Source organism: Myotis myotis, unplaced genomic scaffold, assembly GCF_014108235.1.
Source record: "Myotis myotis isolate mMyoMyo1 unplaced genomic scaffold, mMyoMyo1.p scaffold_m19_p_9, whole genome shotgun sequence".
Lineage (NCBI taxonomy): Eukaryota > Metazoa > Chordata > Mammalia > Chiroptera > Vespertilionidae > Myotis > Myotis myotis.
The window spans coordinates 68,850,420-68,867,602 of record NW_023416401.1 but is presented as its reverse complement, the minus strand read 5'-3'; the positions used below and the strand labels follow the sequence as shown (position 1 = coordinate 68,867,602).

The following is a 17,183-nucleotide window of genomic DNA, read 5'->3' as shown; positions in this document are numbered from 1 at the left end:
TGCAAAACAGCGACTCTGGCCATGAAAGGACCCAGGACTGAGACGTGGGGGTTGATTCAGTGCCTCTGGACTCCTGGCCTTCCTGCCAGAGATCACTGCCCCTGCCCAAACAGCAGCCTCCCACACCAATTTTGTTTAGTTGATAATGAAGATGAAGACATGGCTGAGAGAAATAAAGTGAGGAGCGAAGAAATCTGGCTGAACCTGAGACCTCATCATATACAGCTAGTTAGAAAAAGATGATGTGATTAATAACAATGATAGTCATAGTACTACGGCTTTTATGCATACTGCATGTTGCAGGTGGAAAAATCAGTCTTAAGTTTGAGATCTAAGATATTTGGATAAGATATTTGGATCCTAGCCTGGCTGGTGTTGCTCAGTGGTTGAGCATCGACCCATGAACCAGGAGGTCACGGTTTGATTCTCAGTCAGGGCAAATGCCCCGATTGTGGGCTTGATCCCCAGTAGGAGGCGTGCAGGAGACAGCCGGTCAATGATTCTCTCTCATCATTGATGTCTCTATCCCTCTCTCCCTCTCCCTCTCTCTGAAATCAATTTAAAAAATAAAGAATAAATAAAATTTGGATCCTAGAAAGATTTAATTAATCAGCTTAGACATAGGGATGTGGCCAAATGACAACTTTCTGAAAAGAGCCAGGTCACTATGTTCTTTTTAGAATGACCTGCGTGTTTGTTGTTTTCTTGTCAATCCTCCAGTATAGACTCTAAGTTGTCAAGTTTACTACTGTATACCCAACACTTAGCCTGCACTCACTCAGTGGGTGCTCAAAAACCGTTGAATAAATGAGTAAATGACTATCAAAACTAATAGAGTCCTATGTTTTGTGAAAGTAAATTTTAAAAAACCACACAAATTTACTGTTGTGAATTAAATATGGAATTTCCAGATGTATGGCTCAAATTTCTGAAAGTTTTCCTGAAGGGGTTACAGAAATTAAGATTAACTTATTGGTACATCTAAGTGTCCATTTGTCCCAAAAATCCTTGGATGATTCCATTAAGTAATGAAGTTTGTAAAAAATTAAAAAAAAAAAGAATGCATGGGATGCTAAAAAGGAAAGGGCTTGTCAAGTTTGGGGCAGGGGGTAATTTGATCACAGATGACAGCAGAATGGAGTAACCCAAGGCATTAAAGGCAGCTCCCTTTCCCTGTGAAACGTGCAACTTTTATGAGAACTTGGGGCTTTTTTCTCACTGATACCAGACAGACACTGAAGAAAGTTGATTCAGAGGGAAAGACTGAGGTTGAAAGACCAGAAACACATGGGTTACAACAGCAACTGGCTGATGTTTATGAAGATTTGCTGGGATCCTGGACTTCTAAGGATGCACAACTGCCAGCAGTTGATGGCTGGAGGGGATGGACTCGTGCTGCCTCTTACGTGGTGGAGACTGCATGGGGGAGGGGGATGTCCACCTTAACATCAGAAGATAGACTTCCTCTTCCCCCACTTAGATCTTCTGAAAAATGATTACTTAGGAAATGAGGGAAATTCAAATAATGATGTCTCAATAAATTACATTTTACTTCAAATAAAACTTCATCTAGGCTACCATGTTCAGTCCTGCTTTTTAATATATTTTTTTGTTGATTTCAGAGAGAAAGGGAGAGGGAGAGAGAGATAGAAACACCAATGATGAGAGAGAATCATCAATAGGCTGCCTCCTGCACATCCCCTACTGGGGATCAAGCCTGCAACCTGGGCATGTGCCCTGAGCAGGAATAGTACTGGTGACCTCTTGGTTTCTGGGTCAATGCTCAACTGTTGAGCCACACCCAGCTGGGCCAGTCTAGCTTTTTATCCAAAGTGAAATACCAAACTCAAGACCAAGAAGCATCAGAGGCAATATCAGACCAATTGTTAAGAGATGTCATCATTAAAATGATGTATAATTGCCAAAGAAATTCATGTTCTGCCACTTGGAAAGGCCCACATCCCCTCCGATGCCTCCTGCCCATCCTTTGCTTTTCCTCCTGCAGAAATGAATACCCCGTCTTCATCATTGCCCTCCCCCCTCTGGATGCCAAAGAAAAAATTTTAGGTTTGTCTTCTTGTTTCAATAAAGCAGCCAAACTTTAGACTGTAGTGTTTTAATTCATTCTGAAAAACAAACTCACATGGATTGATTGATTCTTCAGGTCCCCTTAGTTGGACCTGGCACACTGTGAAGTCCAAACAGCTCTGCAGAGTGGCATTGACCAGGTGCTTGTGCTGCGAAGTCACTGGGTGCAAGTAGCAGTGGAACATTCCCAAAACAATCACTAGACATGCAGAATGCCAGCCAGAAGCATGGGTCACTTTCAGGGGTCTTGCCGCAGGGAGCATGAGGTTGTATTTCGTGTGCATTGACAATTGTGTAGGGTAAGCCAGCTGTGTTCAAGGGACCAAAGCACCCCCATTCCTCTGAACCTAAAGGGGTGTCCTCCCAAAGGGAGTGTCTTTCTAATCTGTAAAGTTTGGGGCCAGATACCCCTCTGACTTTTATGTGTTGCTCCTTCAAGAGTCAAAGCCAAGCCACCATGAGCATGAAAGCTGGCTGACCCCCTCTATTCCCATTCCCCAGCATAGAGAGAAGAACTGCCACTCACCTCCTGCATCCAAAAGAATCCCTCCATCCCTGGGTTTAAGCATGGACGCTGGCCAAGCAAGCCTGGGATACCCAGGACTGCCGGATTGTAGCTATGTTGGTGTATCCCATGTACAAGGTGGTAAAGTGCTTTTGTGTCTCTATCTGATCCAGGTGGGGCACAAGGGTTTGGGGCTGCCTGCCTAATGGCCCCTAGCCCATGTGTTTATATTGGGACCGGTCCCTAGGGATCTGCACCTGGTTGGCAGTCATTTTGTGGTGGATGTGGTAAATCACCAGCGTTACCACAATGACGAGACCCAAGATGAGCCCCAAAATCAGGGGCAAGGTTTCCTCCAACTGTTCCTGTTCATCCACCTGGCATTTATGCTCTGAAATGGAAAAGAAGAAGAAAAGCAGTGAGCTCCTATCCAAAGGCACTAAATCATACATCAAAAATCATACAAAATTTAAAGGCAATGGAGATGAAAATCTCCTTCAAAGAAACTTTGGGAAGACCTATGGGGTGTGTGTGTGTGTGTTTTCAGAAACAATATTTCCCCAACCAACCCTAAGGCTGAATCACAATATTTTTGCATAATATAAAATAAAAATACACCAATTAAATAAGGCAACATTCAGTTATCGAATTCTGGGCAATGTCAACAATATTCAGATGAATGTTTCAATTTTCAGAGTGTCAGAAACAACTACTATCATTTTTATTATTGGTTTGATTGTATAACTTTTTCTTGAAGTATAATGTACACATAGAGAATTGTACACAAATATACAGCTTTAAAAAGTCTAAAAGTACCAAGTGTTGGCAACTATATGAAGCATTTGGAACTGTCATACATCATTGGTGGAAAATGGTACAAACACTTTGTAAAACTGTTTAATGGTTTCTAATCAAGACCAAGAAACCTTCCAGACACAAAAGAGTACATATTGTGTGATGCCATTTATATGACATTAAGAACAGGTAAAACTAATCTATGGTGATTAAAATAATAAAAGTGCTTATATCTGGCAAACAGGACACAAGGGAACTTTCAAATGTGATGGAAATATTCTCTTTCTTGATCTAGGTGAGAGTCACCTGGTTGCAAGTACAGATAAAAATGCATTTTATTAAATACTTTAGATTTGTGCATTTGAATATATGTACATATAGTAAATTTTTAAAAGAAAGTGCAGAGCTTAATGAATTTTCACAAATGAATACCCCATGTAACCAGCACCTAGATCAAAAAAGAAAATGTTACCAGCACACACGGTGATTCAATCTTACTCTCTTAAAATTCAAAAGTTTCATATTCCCAGGTCTCCATTTTCACATAGAACCAGAAAAGCAATTTTGGGGAAACCTGGTGGTCAGAAACTGAGTAGAGGTGACCAGAAGTGCATTCCTAGCAAGCAGTGCATGTTTACTTGAGCTCCTTTGCTCCTTGTGGGTAACGAGTGGCCTTTCACCAAACTTATGAGCCACAACTGGATAAAACAAGCTTTAGATATCTGTTTATAAAGGCCAAGTTCTTAAGTAAAAATGACCCAGTGAGTGCTTATTGCGCAATTACTATGTGCCAGGATGCTCCAGAATCCCTGTTGATACAGTCCTCTCTCTCAACTCACCCGAGACCAATAAAAAGAATCTGGAAAAATCACAGGCAAATATGCAGTTTTCTAAAAGCTCATACTTATCATGCCTGGTTCCTAAATTAATTTTCAGTCCTAAGTACAAAGATTGTCTCTTTTAATCTCCATAACAATCCTATTTTATCTTTGAAGAGAACAATGAACAGAAATGAAATCCCTGGAGTAGGGATTTTGTTAACAAGAAAGGTTGTTTTCCTCACTAAAACACACTGCTGTGCGTGTTATGTTAACACAGATTATGGGGTTTGCTCAATTTCCATGTGCTGGCTGCAAACTCATACTTTGATATTCCTGACAAACCCCCTTCAACCACACCTGAGTTTATATTAATGAGGGACTTTGGGAAGGCCCCTCGGTCACCTAAGGATGGTGGGGCGGGGGTGGGGGGGGCGGAGAGGGGGCGGTGTGCTGGTTGCCAGGAGAACCAGCCCTGTGATTAAAGTGTTGAAACTTTTGGATCCCAAACCCTGATTTCTGGGAGGGGAGAGGCCCTAAAGCAGTGGTTCTCAACCTTCTGGCCCTTTAAATACAGTTCCTCATGTTGTGACCCAACCATAAAATTATTTTCGTTGCTACTTCATAACTGTAATGCTACTACTGTTATGAATCGTAATGTAAATATCTGATATGCAGGATGGTCTTAGGCGACGCCTGTGAAAAGGTTGTTCGACCGCCAAAGGGGTCGCGACCCACAGGTTGAGAACCGGTGCCCTAGAGATTGAGTTCAATCACCAATGGCCCGTGATATAATCAGTCCTGCCTCTGCAATGATACCTCAATAAAATCCCACAAGAACTGGTTTATAGAGCTTTTGGTTGGTGGACACAAGGATATGTAGGGAGAATGGCACACTCAGAGAGGGCATGTGCCCTGACCTTTTATAAATGGGTGATCTAATAGAGTTCTGAGAGCCACTCTAACAAATTTTTCAGACCTGAGGAGAAGGAGGAAACCTCCAATATATAGCAGGTTGGTCAGATTGCTGTCTGAAGGGGGGAGTGGGTAGTCTTGTAAGGCTGAGTTCTTAACCTGTGGGATCTGATCGTATCTCCAGGTGGATCATGTCAGAATTGAGTGGAATTGTAGGACCCCCAGTTAGTGTCAGAAAATTGCTTCGGAAAAAAAAATGGTTGGGGAAAAACCACTAATATTGGATTTGGTGTCAGAATCGTAGTGCCAGATATATTATTCTTAAATAGATAATAATTTTGGTGTAGTTATGAGAAATAACATTTTATATCCCATCTTTTTTCCAGAGGAGAAAAGCACAATGTATTTTGGCATGAATACATTGCCAAATTAAATTACTATTGTGTTTTTTGTTTTTCTTTTCTTTTTTAAAAATTTTATTTCAGGGAGAGGACAAGAGAGCTAGAAACATCAATGATGATAATCATTGATCAGCTGCCTCCTGCATGCCCCCCACTGGAGACTGAGCCCCCAACCAGGGAAGTGCCCTGACCTGGAATCGAACCATGACCTCCTGATTCATGGGTCAATAGTCAACCAATGAGCCACACCAGCCAGGTTGTGTTTTATTTCTTAACAAAGTTTTTGGTTGCGTTAGGGGAAAAAAAACTGAACTAAACACAGCACAGGAAGTGGTTTATAAAGGGAGTATTAAACTATGGACATTTCAAAAATAATCATGGGAAAATAAGAGGATGTCAAAAAGTGTCATGAAAAATACTGAATCCCCCCATCCTTACCCATCTCCTTCCACTAAGAGGTCAAATAAAGGGGAATTCCTGAGCCTGCTATCCCTTATCCACCATTCCAAAACCCACAAAGTTCTGGAAAACAAAAGTACTTTGTTATCACTCATTCACATTTTTCATCGCAAGATACAGATATGTTAATATATTTGATTACAGGGGGCTGCAATCAGAGTCTGGGGTCTTCTTAATACAATGGTCTCTCTTATACATGGGGATATGATATATATATATATATATATATATATATATATATATATATATATATATATATATTCTCCACAATTTTAGACATTCACTGAGGGTCTTGGAACATATATATATGTACCAGAGGCCCGGTGCACCAATTCATACATGGGTGGGGTCCAGCCAGCCAGATTGGGGCTGATCAGGCTGGGCTGGCCAGGAGAAGAGGCCATGGGAAGTTGGTGGGCCGGCCCTGCCCCTTGGTCAAACTCCCAGTCAAACTTCCGGTTGAGGGAACAATTTGAATATTAGCCTTTTATTATATAGGATAATGGTTTTTTCCCTCTAAACACATACCTATAATAAACTGATTTATAAATTAGGCATAGTAAGAGATTAACCACAATAATTAAAAATAGAACAATTATAACAATATACTGTACTAAAGGTTATGTGAATGTGGTCTCCTTTCAAAATACCTTATTATAATGTACTCACCCTTCTTCATGCGATGATGTGGATGATACAATGACTGAGTGTTGAGATGAAGTAAGGTGAAAGACGTGGGCTATAAGGATTACTTGAACACAGGGCTCTGTGATATGCAATAGTCAATGTGATAACCTGAATAGCTACTAAGTGACTAATGGCAGATAATGTAGATATGTTGGACAAAGGGCTGATTCACAGACCAGGTGGGATAAAGTAGGACAGCAAGATAGTTCACCATGCTGCTCAGAGCATTGCACAATTAAAAATTTATGAATTGTTTATTTCTGGAATTTTCCATTTGTATATTTAGACCATGGTTGACCATAGGTAACTGAAATTGTGGAAAGCAAAATCACAGTATATGTTTTCCTAAAATCTACAATATTCTGAAAATTGTCAAAGATTTTAGATGAGAGATTGTGAACCCATAAAGGACTCCCATTTCCCTTTTAGGCTTCAGCCAGTGTTTTCAAACTGCCTCTAACCCATAGGGAAAAAATTTTATATTACAAGTCAAAACTGATGTATCCTATATAATAAAAGGCTAATATGCAAATCGACCCTACGGCAGAACGACTGGTCGCTATGATGCACACTGACCACCAGGGGGCAGACGCTCAATGCAAGAGCTGCCCCCTGGTGGTCAGTGTGCTCCCACAGGGGGGAGCACTGCTCAGCCAGAAGCTGGGCTCACAGCTGGCGAGCGCAGAGGCGGTGGCTGACGGCTCCCGGACTGCAAGAGGGCATAGGCCAGGCTGAGGGACCCCACCCCGAGTGCACGAATTCCGTGCACCAGGCCTCTAGTACATATATAACTAAAACCAGAATTTTACAAAACAATAGTTATCCTTACTTTGTGCTTCAAATAATTTTATACCCTACTCTATTCTCTTTTATTTAAAACAGTGCTGGCACCCAGCCAGCGTGGCTCAGTGCTTGAGCATTGACCTATGAACCAGGAGGTCAGAGGTTGATTCCTGGTCAGGGCATATGCCTGGATTGGGGGGTTTATTCCCCAGTAGGGGCATGCGGGAGGCAGCTGATCAATGATTCTCTCTCATCACTGATGTTTCTATCTCTCCCTCTCTGAAATCAATAAACAAACAAACAAAATAAATAAACAGTGCTGGTCATGACCTACTAAATGGAATTTTCCATTTAATATATTTAGACCATGGATGACCATAGGTTGTAATCATTTTTTGTACTAGTTTGATGAAACTGTAACACCCTTCTTAGAATAATGCTTATAAATGCATAAAAATAAAATATTTAAGGTTATACAAGAAACAGATTATATTGAAATGCAGCTATCAACATATTTTTAAATAATTGGAAAGACAATACTATAGGTACTTTTTGTTAATACGCATGTATGCTGGCTGTGATTTACAAAGTAGTGAGAAGCATAATTATTTGCAAGATCTGTACAAACTACTGTGAGATGAAAATACGATATCTATTTATGACAATGTCACAGGTACTACTGACACTTCTGTGGGTTGTTACCTTCATTTATAATAGAAGGAAATCTTAAATGTTAATTATGCCTCTGTGTGTCAGGAATAGGGCAAGCACAAGAAAGATATGTGTAAACTCTATCCCACCAGCCTGTAAGTTCCCCCAGGCCAGGGTAAGTTTATATCTCCCAGTAATAAGGTATAGCAGATACGGACCATGTCTCGTCCCCTTGGCATTCACCATTGCCACACATTCCCACGAGTTTTGACTACCAGGCGGTTAGACGACTCAGAGTCAATGCCTGTCCCTCCACCCCAGCAGTCACTGGAGAGATTGTTGGCAAGCTGAATTCGTGAGTTTTTATCATGGCTTCTAATATTCCTAGCAGCATGATTGGGAGATGCCACCTAATCTGTGTTTTACCCCGATGGAGTGCATGGGAGTTGGCAGGTAAATGCTGGCCCCCTTCCTTCTTTACCCTTCCCCTCCCAGCTCAGGTGGGATACATGAGGTGGGTCCTATAGCCTCTCCCAGAGGTTCCAGCAGCGTGACCCCAGGTGCCCACAGTAGTAATCTACTCACTGATGGACCTGTGCAGCTGCCTTGCCTTCCTATCTCACTTCTCCAATCCCCTGCCAGTGCTTTCCAGAACCACCTCCTAAGTAAACCACTTGCCCTTACACACTCCCTTGGAATCTGCTTCTGGGGAACCCACACCAAAGCACTGTGTCCCAGTACAGTGCCAGGAACACTAAGGCCAGCAACGTGGCCCTACATCGGGCTCCATATTCCAACCTTCAGCGCAGTTCTCAGTAGTGTTACTATAATAACAGAAATATCTCTCAGATGCTTATACAGGAGTCCCTGAGGAGCAACTACCCAGGGTGACCTGTTTCTTGACTGGGAGGTGCCACACATCCCCCGGGATGAGCATCAGCAAACCCTCGCTGGGTTGGTGGCATGGCAGCTAGCCACGGGGCACCTACTGGGGGTGGCATACAGAGAAAGGTAAGGCTCCTTTATTTCCACTAGAACACAAGCTGTTTTTCCCATAGCTCTGGGTAAAATACAGACCAGGTGGCATCTCCCATTCATGATGTCAGCAGCAACGACAAAAAGCTCATGAGTCCAAGGTACCCGGTGACCTTTCTAAAGGTGCCTTCTGCCTCCCCATGTTGGTTATAGTTGCTGAGCAGAAGCAGCGGAGGCTCTCGGAGGCTAAGAGCACAGGACCTGATACCCAAAGACAGGTTCTGGCCTCAGCCCCAGCAGCCAGGCGGAGTGCAGCATTCACCAATAATTTCACTTCTCCCAGCCTCAGTTTCTCCACTGTAAATGGGGGGGGGGGGGGGGCGGGGCGGCGGGAAGGGGGGGTGTCTCAGTACCTTCTTTACGGGTTGGTTTGCTTGTTTTTTTTTCTCCTCAAAAGAGAATTAAAAAGGAACCAGCCTATATGGGGTACCGTGTAAATGCCTGTGAAACCTGAATTTTTAATAAAGAGGAATAGAGGTACGCTTTGTGTTGCATTATGTTTCTTCTGTCATTATGCATGAAAGTTGCCTTTAGTTCAAGCCATTACAATGCTCAGGCGGATCTCCCCTCCCAGTGCCGCATCCCCCACCCCATCACATACGGGAACCTCCTGGGGCCCTCAAAGGGACACACAAGGAATTAACTGTGGGAGGACAAATTAATCCACCCCAACTGAACAACAGGGGTGCCTTGAACTGCTGGGAGGTAGATGGCACACGAAGTGTATTTGTTATGGAAATGAGTCAATGTGGCTGCCGCATATTGGCCCCTGGGTGGTTTATTTCCCACCGAAGACTGAGATCCATTAGCTGAAAAACCCGCTGGTGCCAAACTCAAATTTTTACACATCCAATTCTTTTTAAAACAGCCCAAACAAGCAGATTTTTAGCCATTTAGAGCCTACCTGCTTCGCATAATAAACCTCAACCAACAGCTGTTACCCATTGATAAGCTAGGGCCTTGTAGCTATATGGCTTGGAGCCTCTTCGCTGCCCCTCAGAGCTCTCCGACCCAGAGACTCCTCACTGTGCTACCCAGTGACAGACATCACCTAGGCACGGTAACCCCCTCTCCAACACTCCTCCCCCTCTGGATGGTGGTCCTTAGGTACCTCCCTCTGGTCAGTCTCATGCTGTGAGGAGCTTCCCTTCTCATGCAACCATGTCCAAGCACCAGTAAAGCTTGTGTGTTACTGCCTCCCATGGTTGTATATTTCCCACAGTACTTCACAGGCCTGGAGCATGGCGGGGTGGGGGGTGGGGTAGGGTCTAGAAACGGAGCACCATGGGCCCTGCCCCAGACCTACTGAGCCGGACTCTGCATGCTAGCAAGATCACTGCAGTTGTACACCTTGCAGCAGATTCGTGTGCGCACTGCAGCTGTAGACCCTGCTGGGCTCAGAGACTTTCGCTGGGGATTGGTGTAGTAACCAAGCTCAGTGCTCCAAAGGGATTTGTGTGATAAAGATGTCAACCCACATTTGGGCTGAGAAAAGCCTCTGCGAGTGTCCACTAATCCACTTCACTGTCCCTTCCTTGTTTTTCTCAGTCTAAGCAGGCAGGTGTGAAATTGCAGGCTGCCAGGTATGCCCCCCTTACACAGGAAAGAGGTTCTTAATTGGAAACCCTGATGCTGTGGGTCTTGCGCACACATGACCAACTGCATGTACACACCCTGCAGTGAGCATACAGATATATGACCAGATTAACCCCCCCACACACACACACACACACACAAACACACACAGGCACACTCCATTCACACTCACACAGCCATCCACAACATGGCCAGGGCCTCCTGAGGGTCTATTCTGGGGAATGGGGACCAAATAAAATGGTCTCTTACAAAACACAGCAGGAGTCTGAGAGGCTCTGGCAAGGAGGAGCCAGGAACAAAAGAGCCCTTACCATACAAAGGCACATCGATCCAGTGAGTGACTCTGAATGGGCCTTGCCTGCTCCCTAAGCTACAAGGCTTAAACCCCAGGGCACCATACAGAAGGGGACATCCTAATTATTACCCAAAGAAGCCTGGTGAGACAGGTGCAATTTTCTTGTGCTTAATATATCTGCATTTAGGAAGTTATATGGGCTTAGGTACAAACACTCCAAGACTGTCACGCCCATCTAGGAACTGGAAGTGAATAAGAAACTGCTTTTCAAACAAAAGATGTCATTAAGTCCATGCCATGAACTTTAGCAGTTTTTAGCAAAGTAGCTCTGGTCCTTATTCAGAATTCAGTTACTCTGACATTGTACACAATTCTAAAAATCTAAACTGAGATTTGATTTCTCAGTGCATGGATGATAATAAGCAACAACTTAGAATTAGCCCAGAGTGGGTAAGGGCAAGGTTTTGGTAAAAAACTAGTAAAAGCAGCAACTACAGCACCAGTAGTAGCAAGAAGTAATGAAGTGCCTAAGAACAGCTGACCAGTAAAAAAACAAAAGGCAATAAAGACTATTGAAAGGACCCATATAAACTCAAAAGCAACTATGTTAGGGACCCTGGGACTGATACTACACAATCCAATATTTTCAGAATAAATTCCTGATCATCAATAATCACAAATCCAATTACATTTAATTATTTTTAATATTTTCAGTTTAAGACAGACATTATTACATGTATAAATAATTCTGTAATCAAACAGATTTTTTTTTTAAAAAAAGTTAAGGTCTTGACACAGAGTTTAGTTTCAATTTTGAAGAAAATACATTAAAAAGGAATAGGCCATCCTTCTGTGAGAACCGTTAAGTGTGGCGCTGCTTTACTAAATCAATTAGATTCTGACTTGCCTGGCATGGAAGCATTTGGAAGTCTCTATTAATTGAGTGCACAGCTTCAGAATATCAATTCAGCCAAAGTTAGCTGGGCATCTGCAATGTGCCAAGCACTGTATTAGGTGCTAAACATACGAAGATGAAAAAGAAGCAGGCCCTTCTCTCAAGAACATAGGAATTCTCAAATGCCTTCTAAATGATCATGTGGTGGTCGGGGGGAGGGGGTGGATCAATTCAGTTTGGTTTGAGTGGGAGGTGCATTTTATGAAAACTGGATTCCTTGGGAAATGACAGTGATTTGTGTGTGACACAGATGGGGACTCCCTAATATCCTGAACATTGGAATAACTGTATTCACCTGGGGAGCCCCAGCCCCAAAAAAGTCATCCATAAAGCGATCAGAATCTCTCCCCATTTGTTAACCACAAGGAGTCAACAGAATATGTACCTGTCTTTAACAACCTCCCCAAAAAAAGAGACAGAGAACAAATGAATTGAAGAATTCACTTGCCCTACATTTGCCCAGTGTAAATTGTGGCTAGACTTGGACAAATTGCAGAATGGTGAGCTCTCTTCATGCCCTGCCTCTGCTGGGAGGCAGAGAACCATGGGAATGGAGATGCCTGAGTGCCCGATGCCCTCTCAGGGGCTAACACAGACGGAGAAGCACATTTCCTCTACAACCCAGAGTGAGCAGGTCTGGGACCCAGGCCTCCCTGGAGCCATGTGGGTATCCCTCCCACATAGTGAGTGCAGGATGGAGGCAGGTCTTCATAATTCTCTTTCTGTGGTCTCCATGCAACCTACACACACACACACACACCCTATTGCATTCTAGCCACACATAAACTTGGACTCATAGTAGTAGAAACTACAGCTGGAAGTGTCGGAGAGAACAATGAGAAACTGAGGCCACAGAAGCAAAGGCCCTTCTCTAACTTATGGCTCTCTGGGTAGCTACCTGAGATTTTTAGCTGCTTTTTGATTGAAAGATTTAAACCAAAAATTGTATATATTTTTTCAAGCTGATTTTCTTACCTCTCTCCCTACCAATGTTCCCCTTTTGGCAAAGGAAAGGAGGAAGGGAAAGGTAAAGAAATAAAGGAAGGGCGAGAAGAATGAAGTGAAGGAGGAAGGGAGAGAGGGAAGAAAAAAGAAAAAGACATTGAAGAAAGTTGGTATGATGCAGTTTACAGCCTTTTGCCTTAGAAAAACATAACAGAAGGAGATACTAGTAGTGTCATGTCAGCCTAGAGGAAAGCCACGCTGCAGCCTGGGACCCTCGGCAGGTCCCCTTCCACATCCATCCTGATGCCAGCCTTCTCTTACCTCCTCTCTTTCTCCTCCCATTACCACCCCCACAACCTACCTTCACTGAAGACAAAATCAGAGATGATATCAAAGGGCTGGATGTGGACTGCAGACAGGATCATGGTGACTGTCTTCTGCGGATCGCTGGAGGTTAGTGAAATGGTCTGCTGAGCCTGACACTCATAGGACTTTCCGGCTGGTGTGACCAAGGCAGAGAGGCGATGTGAGTTGGCTGTGTGCTTCCCAGCTGCGGGGAAGACCAAAGCAGTGGTTAGGCCTCTCTGGCTGGCAGAACCCTCCTGGCTCCTAACCTCCCCAGCCAGGGAAATGGCTCTTGCCTGTCAGCTCCAGACCTTGTCCAACCCTCTGTGCAGCCAGGCAGTGTCACCTCGCCAGAGCTGGGGCTGTGCCTGCGGCATCAGGTGGTGTCAAAAGACAAATGCACCCATTCCTTCATGAGCAGGAGCTCCCTAAACATTCATTTGGAACTTGGGAAAGTTTTGGAATTCCTTTTTAGAAAAGGAGCATGATACCTAAAAACCCAACCCTTTTTACTCTATAAAACCTAACAACGCAGATCCCAAAGACCCAGAACAGTGACTCGGTTTTCCACATTTCACACTGGTCCCCAAAGAATAAAGTATCTTCCTCACAAAGCAGGATTTCTTGTGTCCTGGGCAGACACCCTGGGAAAATGCTTGAATGTGAATTTTTATGAACATAAAAAAATGCCTTTTTTTTTAGTGTGATGATAAAGGGGGAGAGAAGGGAAAGATGACATATATATTCCTTCACGTGATCAGTACAAATCTTTTCTCAGCCCAGGTGCTCAGGTAATCGAAGGCCTCATTATGAATAGATTAGACAACTGAGAAAACCAATCAATACATTTAAATGTGGTCTTTGACAGTGCCTGCAAGTACAAACGTTGCTACTTGAGGAATGGACATTCCTCTGGCCACGATATTTTTGGAGAATCTGGGTGAGTTGTTAAAATGATGGGCAGAAACAGCTCATAAATTAGGCCACGGTTCAGAATGCACTCTGGGGTGGCTTCAGTGGAGGACTGCAGACGGCCGGGCGTGGGAGCCCTGCCGCCCTGCGCAAAAAGATACCGAAGGTATCAGATCCTGACGGGAGCCATACTGCCCCCTTCAAGTTTCAGCGCATGAGAAGGAAAACCCGGGAGCAGAACATTGCGCAGCTTTGTCCTTCCCTGCGCCCCTCTGAAGGACAGATCCTAAGGGGTCGCCCCGAGGCAGCCAGGGGAGGTCAGGCCCTCAGACGGTTCAGAATGCCCTCAGGGGTGCCTGGTTGGCCCTCAGCCCGGATTCCTGGCGCATGTACAGGCCTGAGGTCAGGAGGACCCACTGGCGCTTGCTCTTTCTCTGCGCTGGAGAGCACGCCTGGGAGCGCAAAGCCAGGATCGGTTTCCAGAACATTTCCGAATTTCCTGAGGAATCTGGCCTCCGTGCCTGTGCTTCTGCGGTGTCCGCGCTCCCCCAGGCTCCCTCCCCAGCCCCGCTGACCTCTACTCACCGGTGACTGCGTCTTTAAAATGGGTCTTCTCCGAGGAGTCGTAGACAAACTGGACCTTGCTCAGCCTCCACGTCGCCTCAGGGCCCTTGGAGGTGTTGTGACCTTCCTGCCAGCGGAGAAGGCGCGCATCAATGGCCCCTGCGGCTTCTGGGCGGAGAATCTGAGGGGCGGCCCCTGCCCGCACCCTCCCGGGAAAGTCTGCGCCCCCCTGGGCTCCCAGTTACCTTTACAAACAGCAGTTTGAGCGAGTACGCGCGATCCACCCAGAACACCTGCAGCTCCGACTCGTTGTGGCCACAGCGGCCCTTCACCTCAGCTCCCCGGGTCAGTGAGATTTCAGCCTGTTCCGTGATCAGCTGGGAACACAGACGCCCCGCACCCCCTCAGCGCGCCCGGCCCCAGTGGGGGCTGTAAAGGGCGGCGCGTCCGTACTCCAGGTTGCACGCCTGGGCTCTCCTTTGCGCGCGTGATCCCAGGTCTGGGAACATGCGGTTAGATGCTCTACGTGCAGACCCCGCCGTTAGGGAAGCAGAAAGAGGGGGTTACTTTCAAAGCAGGCAGAGCGAGCAGAAGGCGTTACAAGCCGGAACCCCCATGCAGCATTCGGGAGCAGCCTGCAGGGGCCAAGGGGGCAAGGCAGGCGACCCAGGCCTTCATAGGGCATGGAGGGTGGGTGCCCTTCGCCCCTGGAGCCCTAGGAGCAAGCTGGGAAGGAAAAGGTTCCTTACATCGACATAATTGCTGGCCCACACATCATAAGGGACAATAAATTTGGCTGCAAACTCTGCCATGAGACAGGTCGTCCCATTTTCCCGCACCACAAATATATCTTTTTCAGGGTTAGTGGAAAGGCCTGAGAGATTTTCCACTTCTTGTTCTGCCGTGACTCGAGCCATTGTATCTGCGGGGGGAAAAAATCCTGTGGGTTCCAGGCTCCGTGGTTGGAGATCCTGGTCTGCGGGCTCGGGGGTGACAAAGTTCCCAACGACTGCTGTGCGATCTGTGAGCCTTTTCTCTAACCTAGTGCCAACAAATTCAAGCCCATTGCTGTTAATTAATAATAAAAATAAAATTAAAAATGAAGCCTTTACTCATTTATAGCCATACTGGCTTTTTTTTTTTTTTTATCTTGGGATTTTAAACCAAATCTTTCTTACCAATGCTCTGACCCCACGAACAGGCCGGTACAGCACTCTCTGTGATATGGCATACAGGTGTGTGGCTCTCTGGGGAATTCCTAGCAGGGAAGCCCTCTGCCCCCTCCTTCCACTCCTATCTTCACCTCCACTCCTTCTAAAATACCACGCAAAATGTTATGGGCCACATCTTAAGCTGCGGACTTTATTTACTATGCTGGCCCTATTCTCTGCAAAGAATGTACTCGGCGCTCGCGATCGCCAAAACGTTACTCACGGAACAGCATTAGGAGAACTCGAAGTCTATTCAAGCTGAGAACGGCTCTTCCTCGGAGATCCATGGTTGCCTTGCAGCGAATGAGGCCAGATGTGCTGCAGCAGAGGCCGTCCGAGAGGGAATCCCTTAAAGTCGCGTCTGGAGTGAGCTGGGGTGAGCCAGTGGCGGGGGCGCCGAGAGGGAGGAGGGATGGAGCGCAGCGCGTGCTCTGCAAGCTCTGGGGAGGACTTGGTGTCGGATGCCGCACCCGACCGGCGCAGGCTGAACAGGATTCTGCTCACTGCAGGGGAATGAACAGCGCGGCGAGGGAGCTGTCCAGGGCTGCGAGTGCTGAAAGGAATATGTAGTGTTGCAGGAGTAATTGTGGCTTGGATTGTGCAAAGGGCCAATGAGATTGGGGGCGGGGGTTGAAATTCTCTCTGAGTCTGTTTCCTGTTCGGCAGTTCCATCCGCAAAGATGATTCTGTCCTGAGAAACTTAATGGATTTATTTGATATCCTTACCGAAAACAGTTAGTAGGTGGTGTAGCTATTACAATCACATCACTGTAGTCCTGGCTTCTGAAAATGCATCTGGCTCCTGAAAGAAAATAGTAGAGCACAAATTGTTGCTGCTTTAGGACTGGAGGAGTAGGCAGTAAGTAAGAGGGAAGGAAAATGCTATGGCAACCGTTTCCTGCATTGGGAGACATCTCCTTCTCTTCCCTGCTTGCAATGAGCTCATGGGTTTAAAGTTAAATTGATGCCTCCCCAAACAAGGCTGTCAGTTAATGCAGTATATCCATAGGGCATACTTCCCGTGAGTTCTGCTGTCTGGTTGCATGAGCACTCTGAACTCTAGGGTCATTTACTTACCCTCATTCATTATATTGTATTTACTCTGCCCAGAGAAATGTAAGTGAACCTGAAGTTTGTGGAGGGTTACTTAGGGTCTCTTAGAACAGTAATGTTTCATAGTTACATAAACAAACAACTACAAACACACACACACACTGATATGA

General features: G+C 45.3%; 1 protein-coding gene across 1 annotated transcript; it reads right to left on the bottom strand.

Annotated features, from left to right (window-relative positions):
• Nucleotides 1–2,108: 2,108 nt before the first annotated feature.
• LAMP5 (lysosomal associated membrane protein family member 5) lies at nt 2,109–16,795 on the bottom strand. The gene is made up of 6 exons (XM_036322931.1): nt 16,184–16,795; nt 15,499–15,671; nt 14,995–15,126; nt 14,771–14,876; nt 13,290–13,478; nt 2,109–2,984 (listed from the first exon to the last, which is right to left on the bottom strand). The coding sequence occupies exons 1-6, from the start codon at nt 16,245–16,247 to the stop codon at nt 2,806–2,808; spliced, it is 843 nt and encodes a 280-aa protein (XP_036178824.1). The 5' UTR covers nt 16,248–16,795; the 3' UTR covers nt 2,109–2,805.
• Between the last annotated feature and the right edge of the window lie 388 nt (nt 16,796–17,183).

Bases quoted from the DNA above. Each gene is read 5' to 3' on its own strand.
- LAMP5 (XM_036322931.1), bottom strand. From the start codon at position 16,247: ATGGATCTCCGAGGAAGAGCCGTTCTCAGCTTGAATAGACTTCGAGTT. The intron at 14,877-14,994 runs GTAACTGGGAGC...CTCCGCTGGCAG, and splicing joins TCAAACTGCTGTTTGTAAAG to GAAGGTCACAACACCTCCAA. The intron at 2,985-13,289 runs GTAGGTTGTGGG...TTTCCATTTCAG, and splicing joins TGATTTTGTCTTCAGTGAAG to AGCATAAATGCCAGGTGGAT.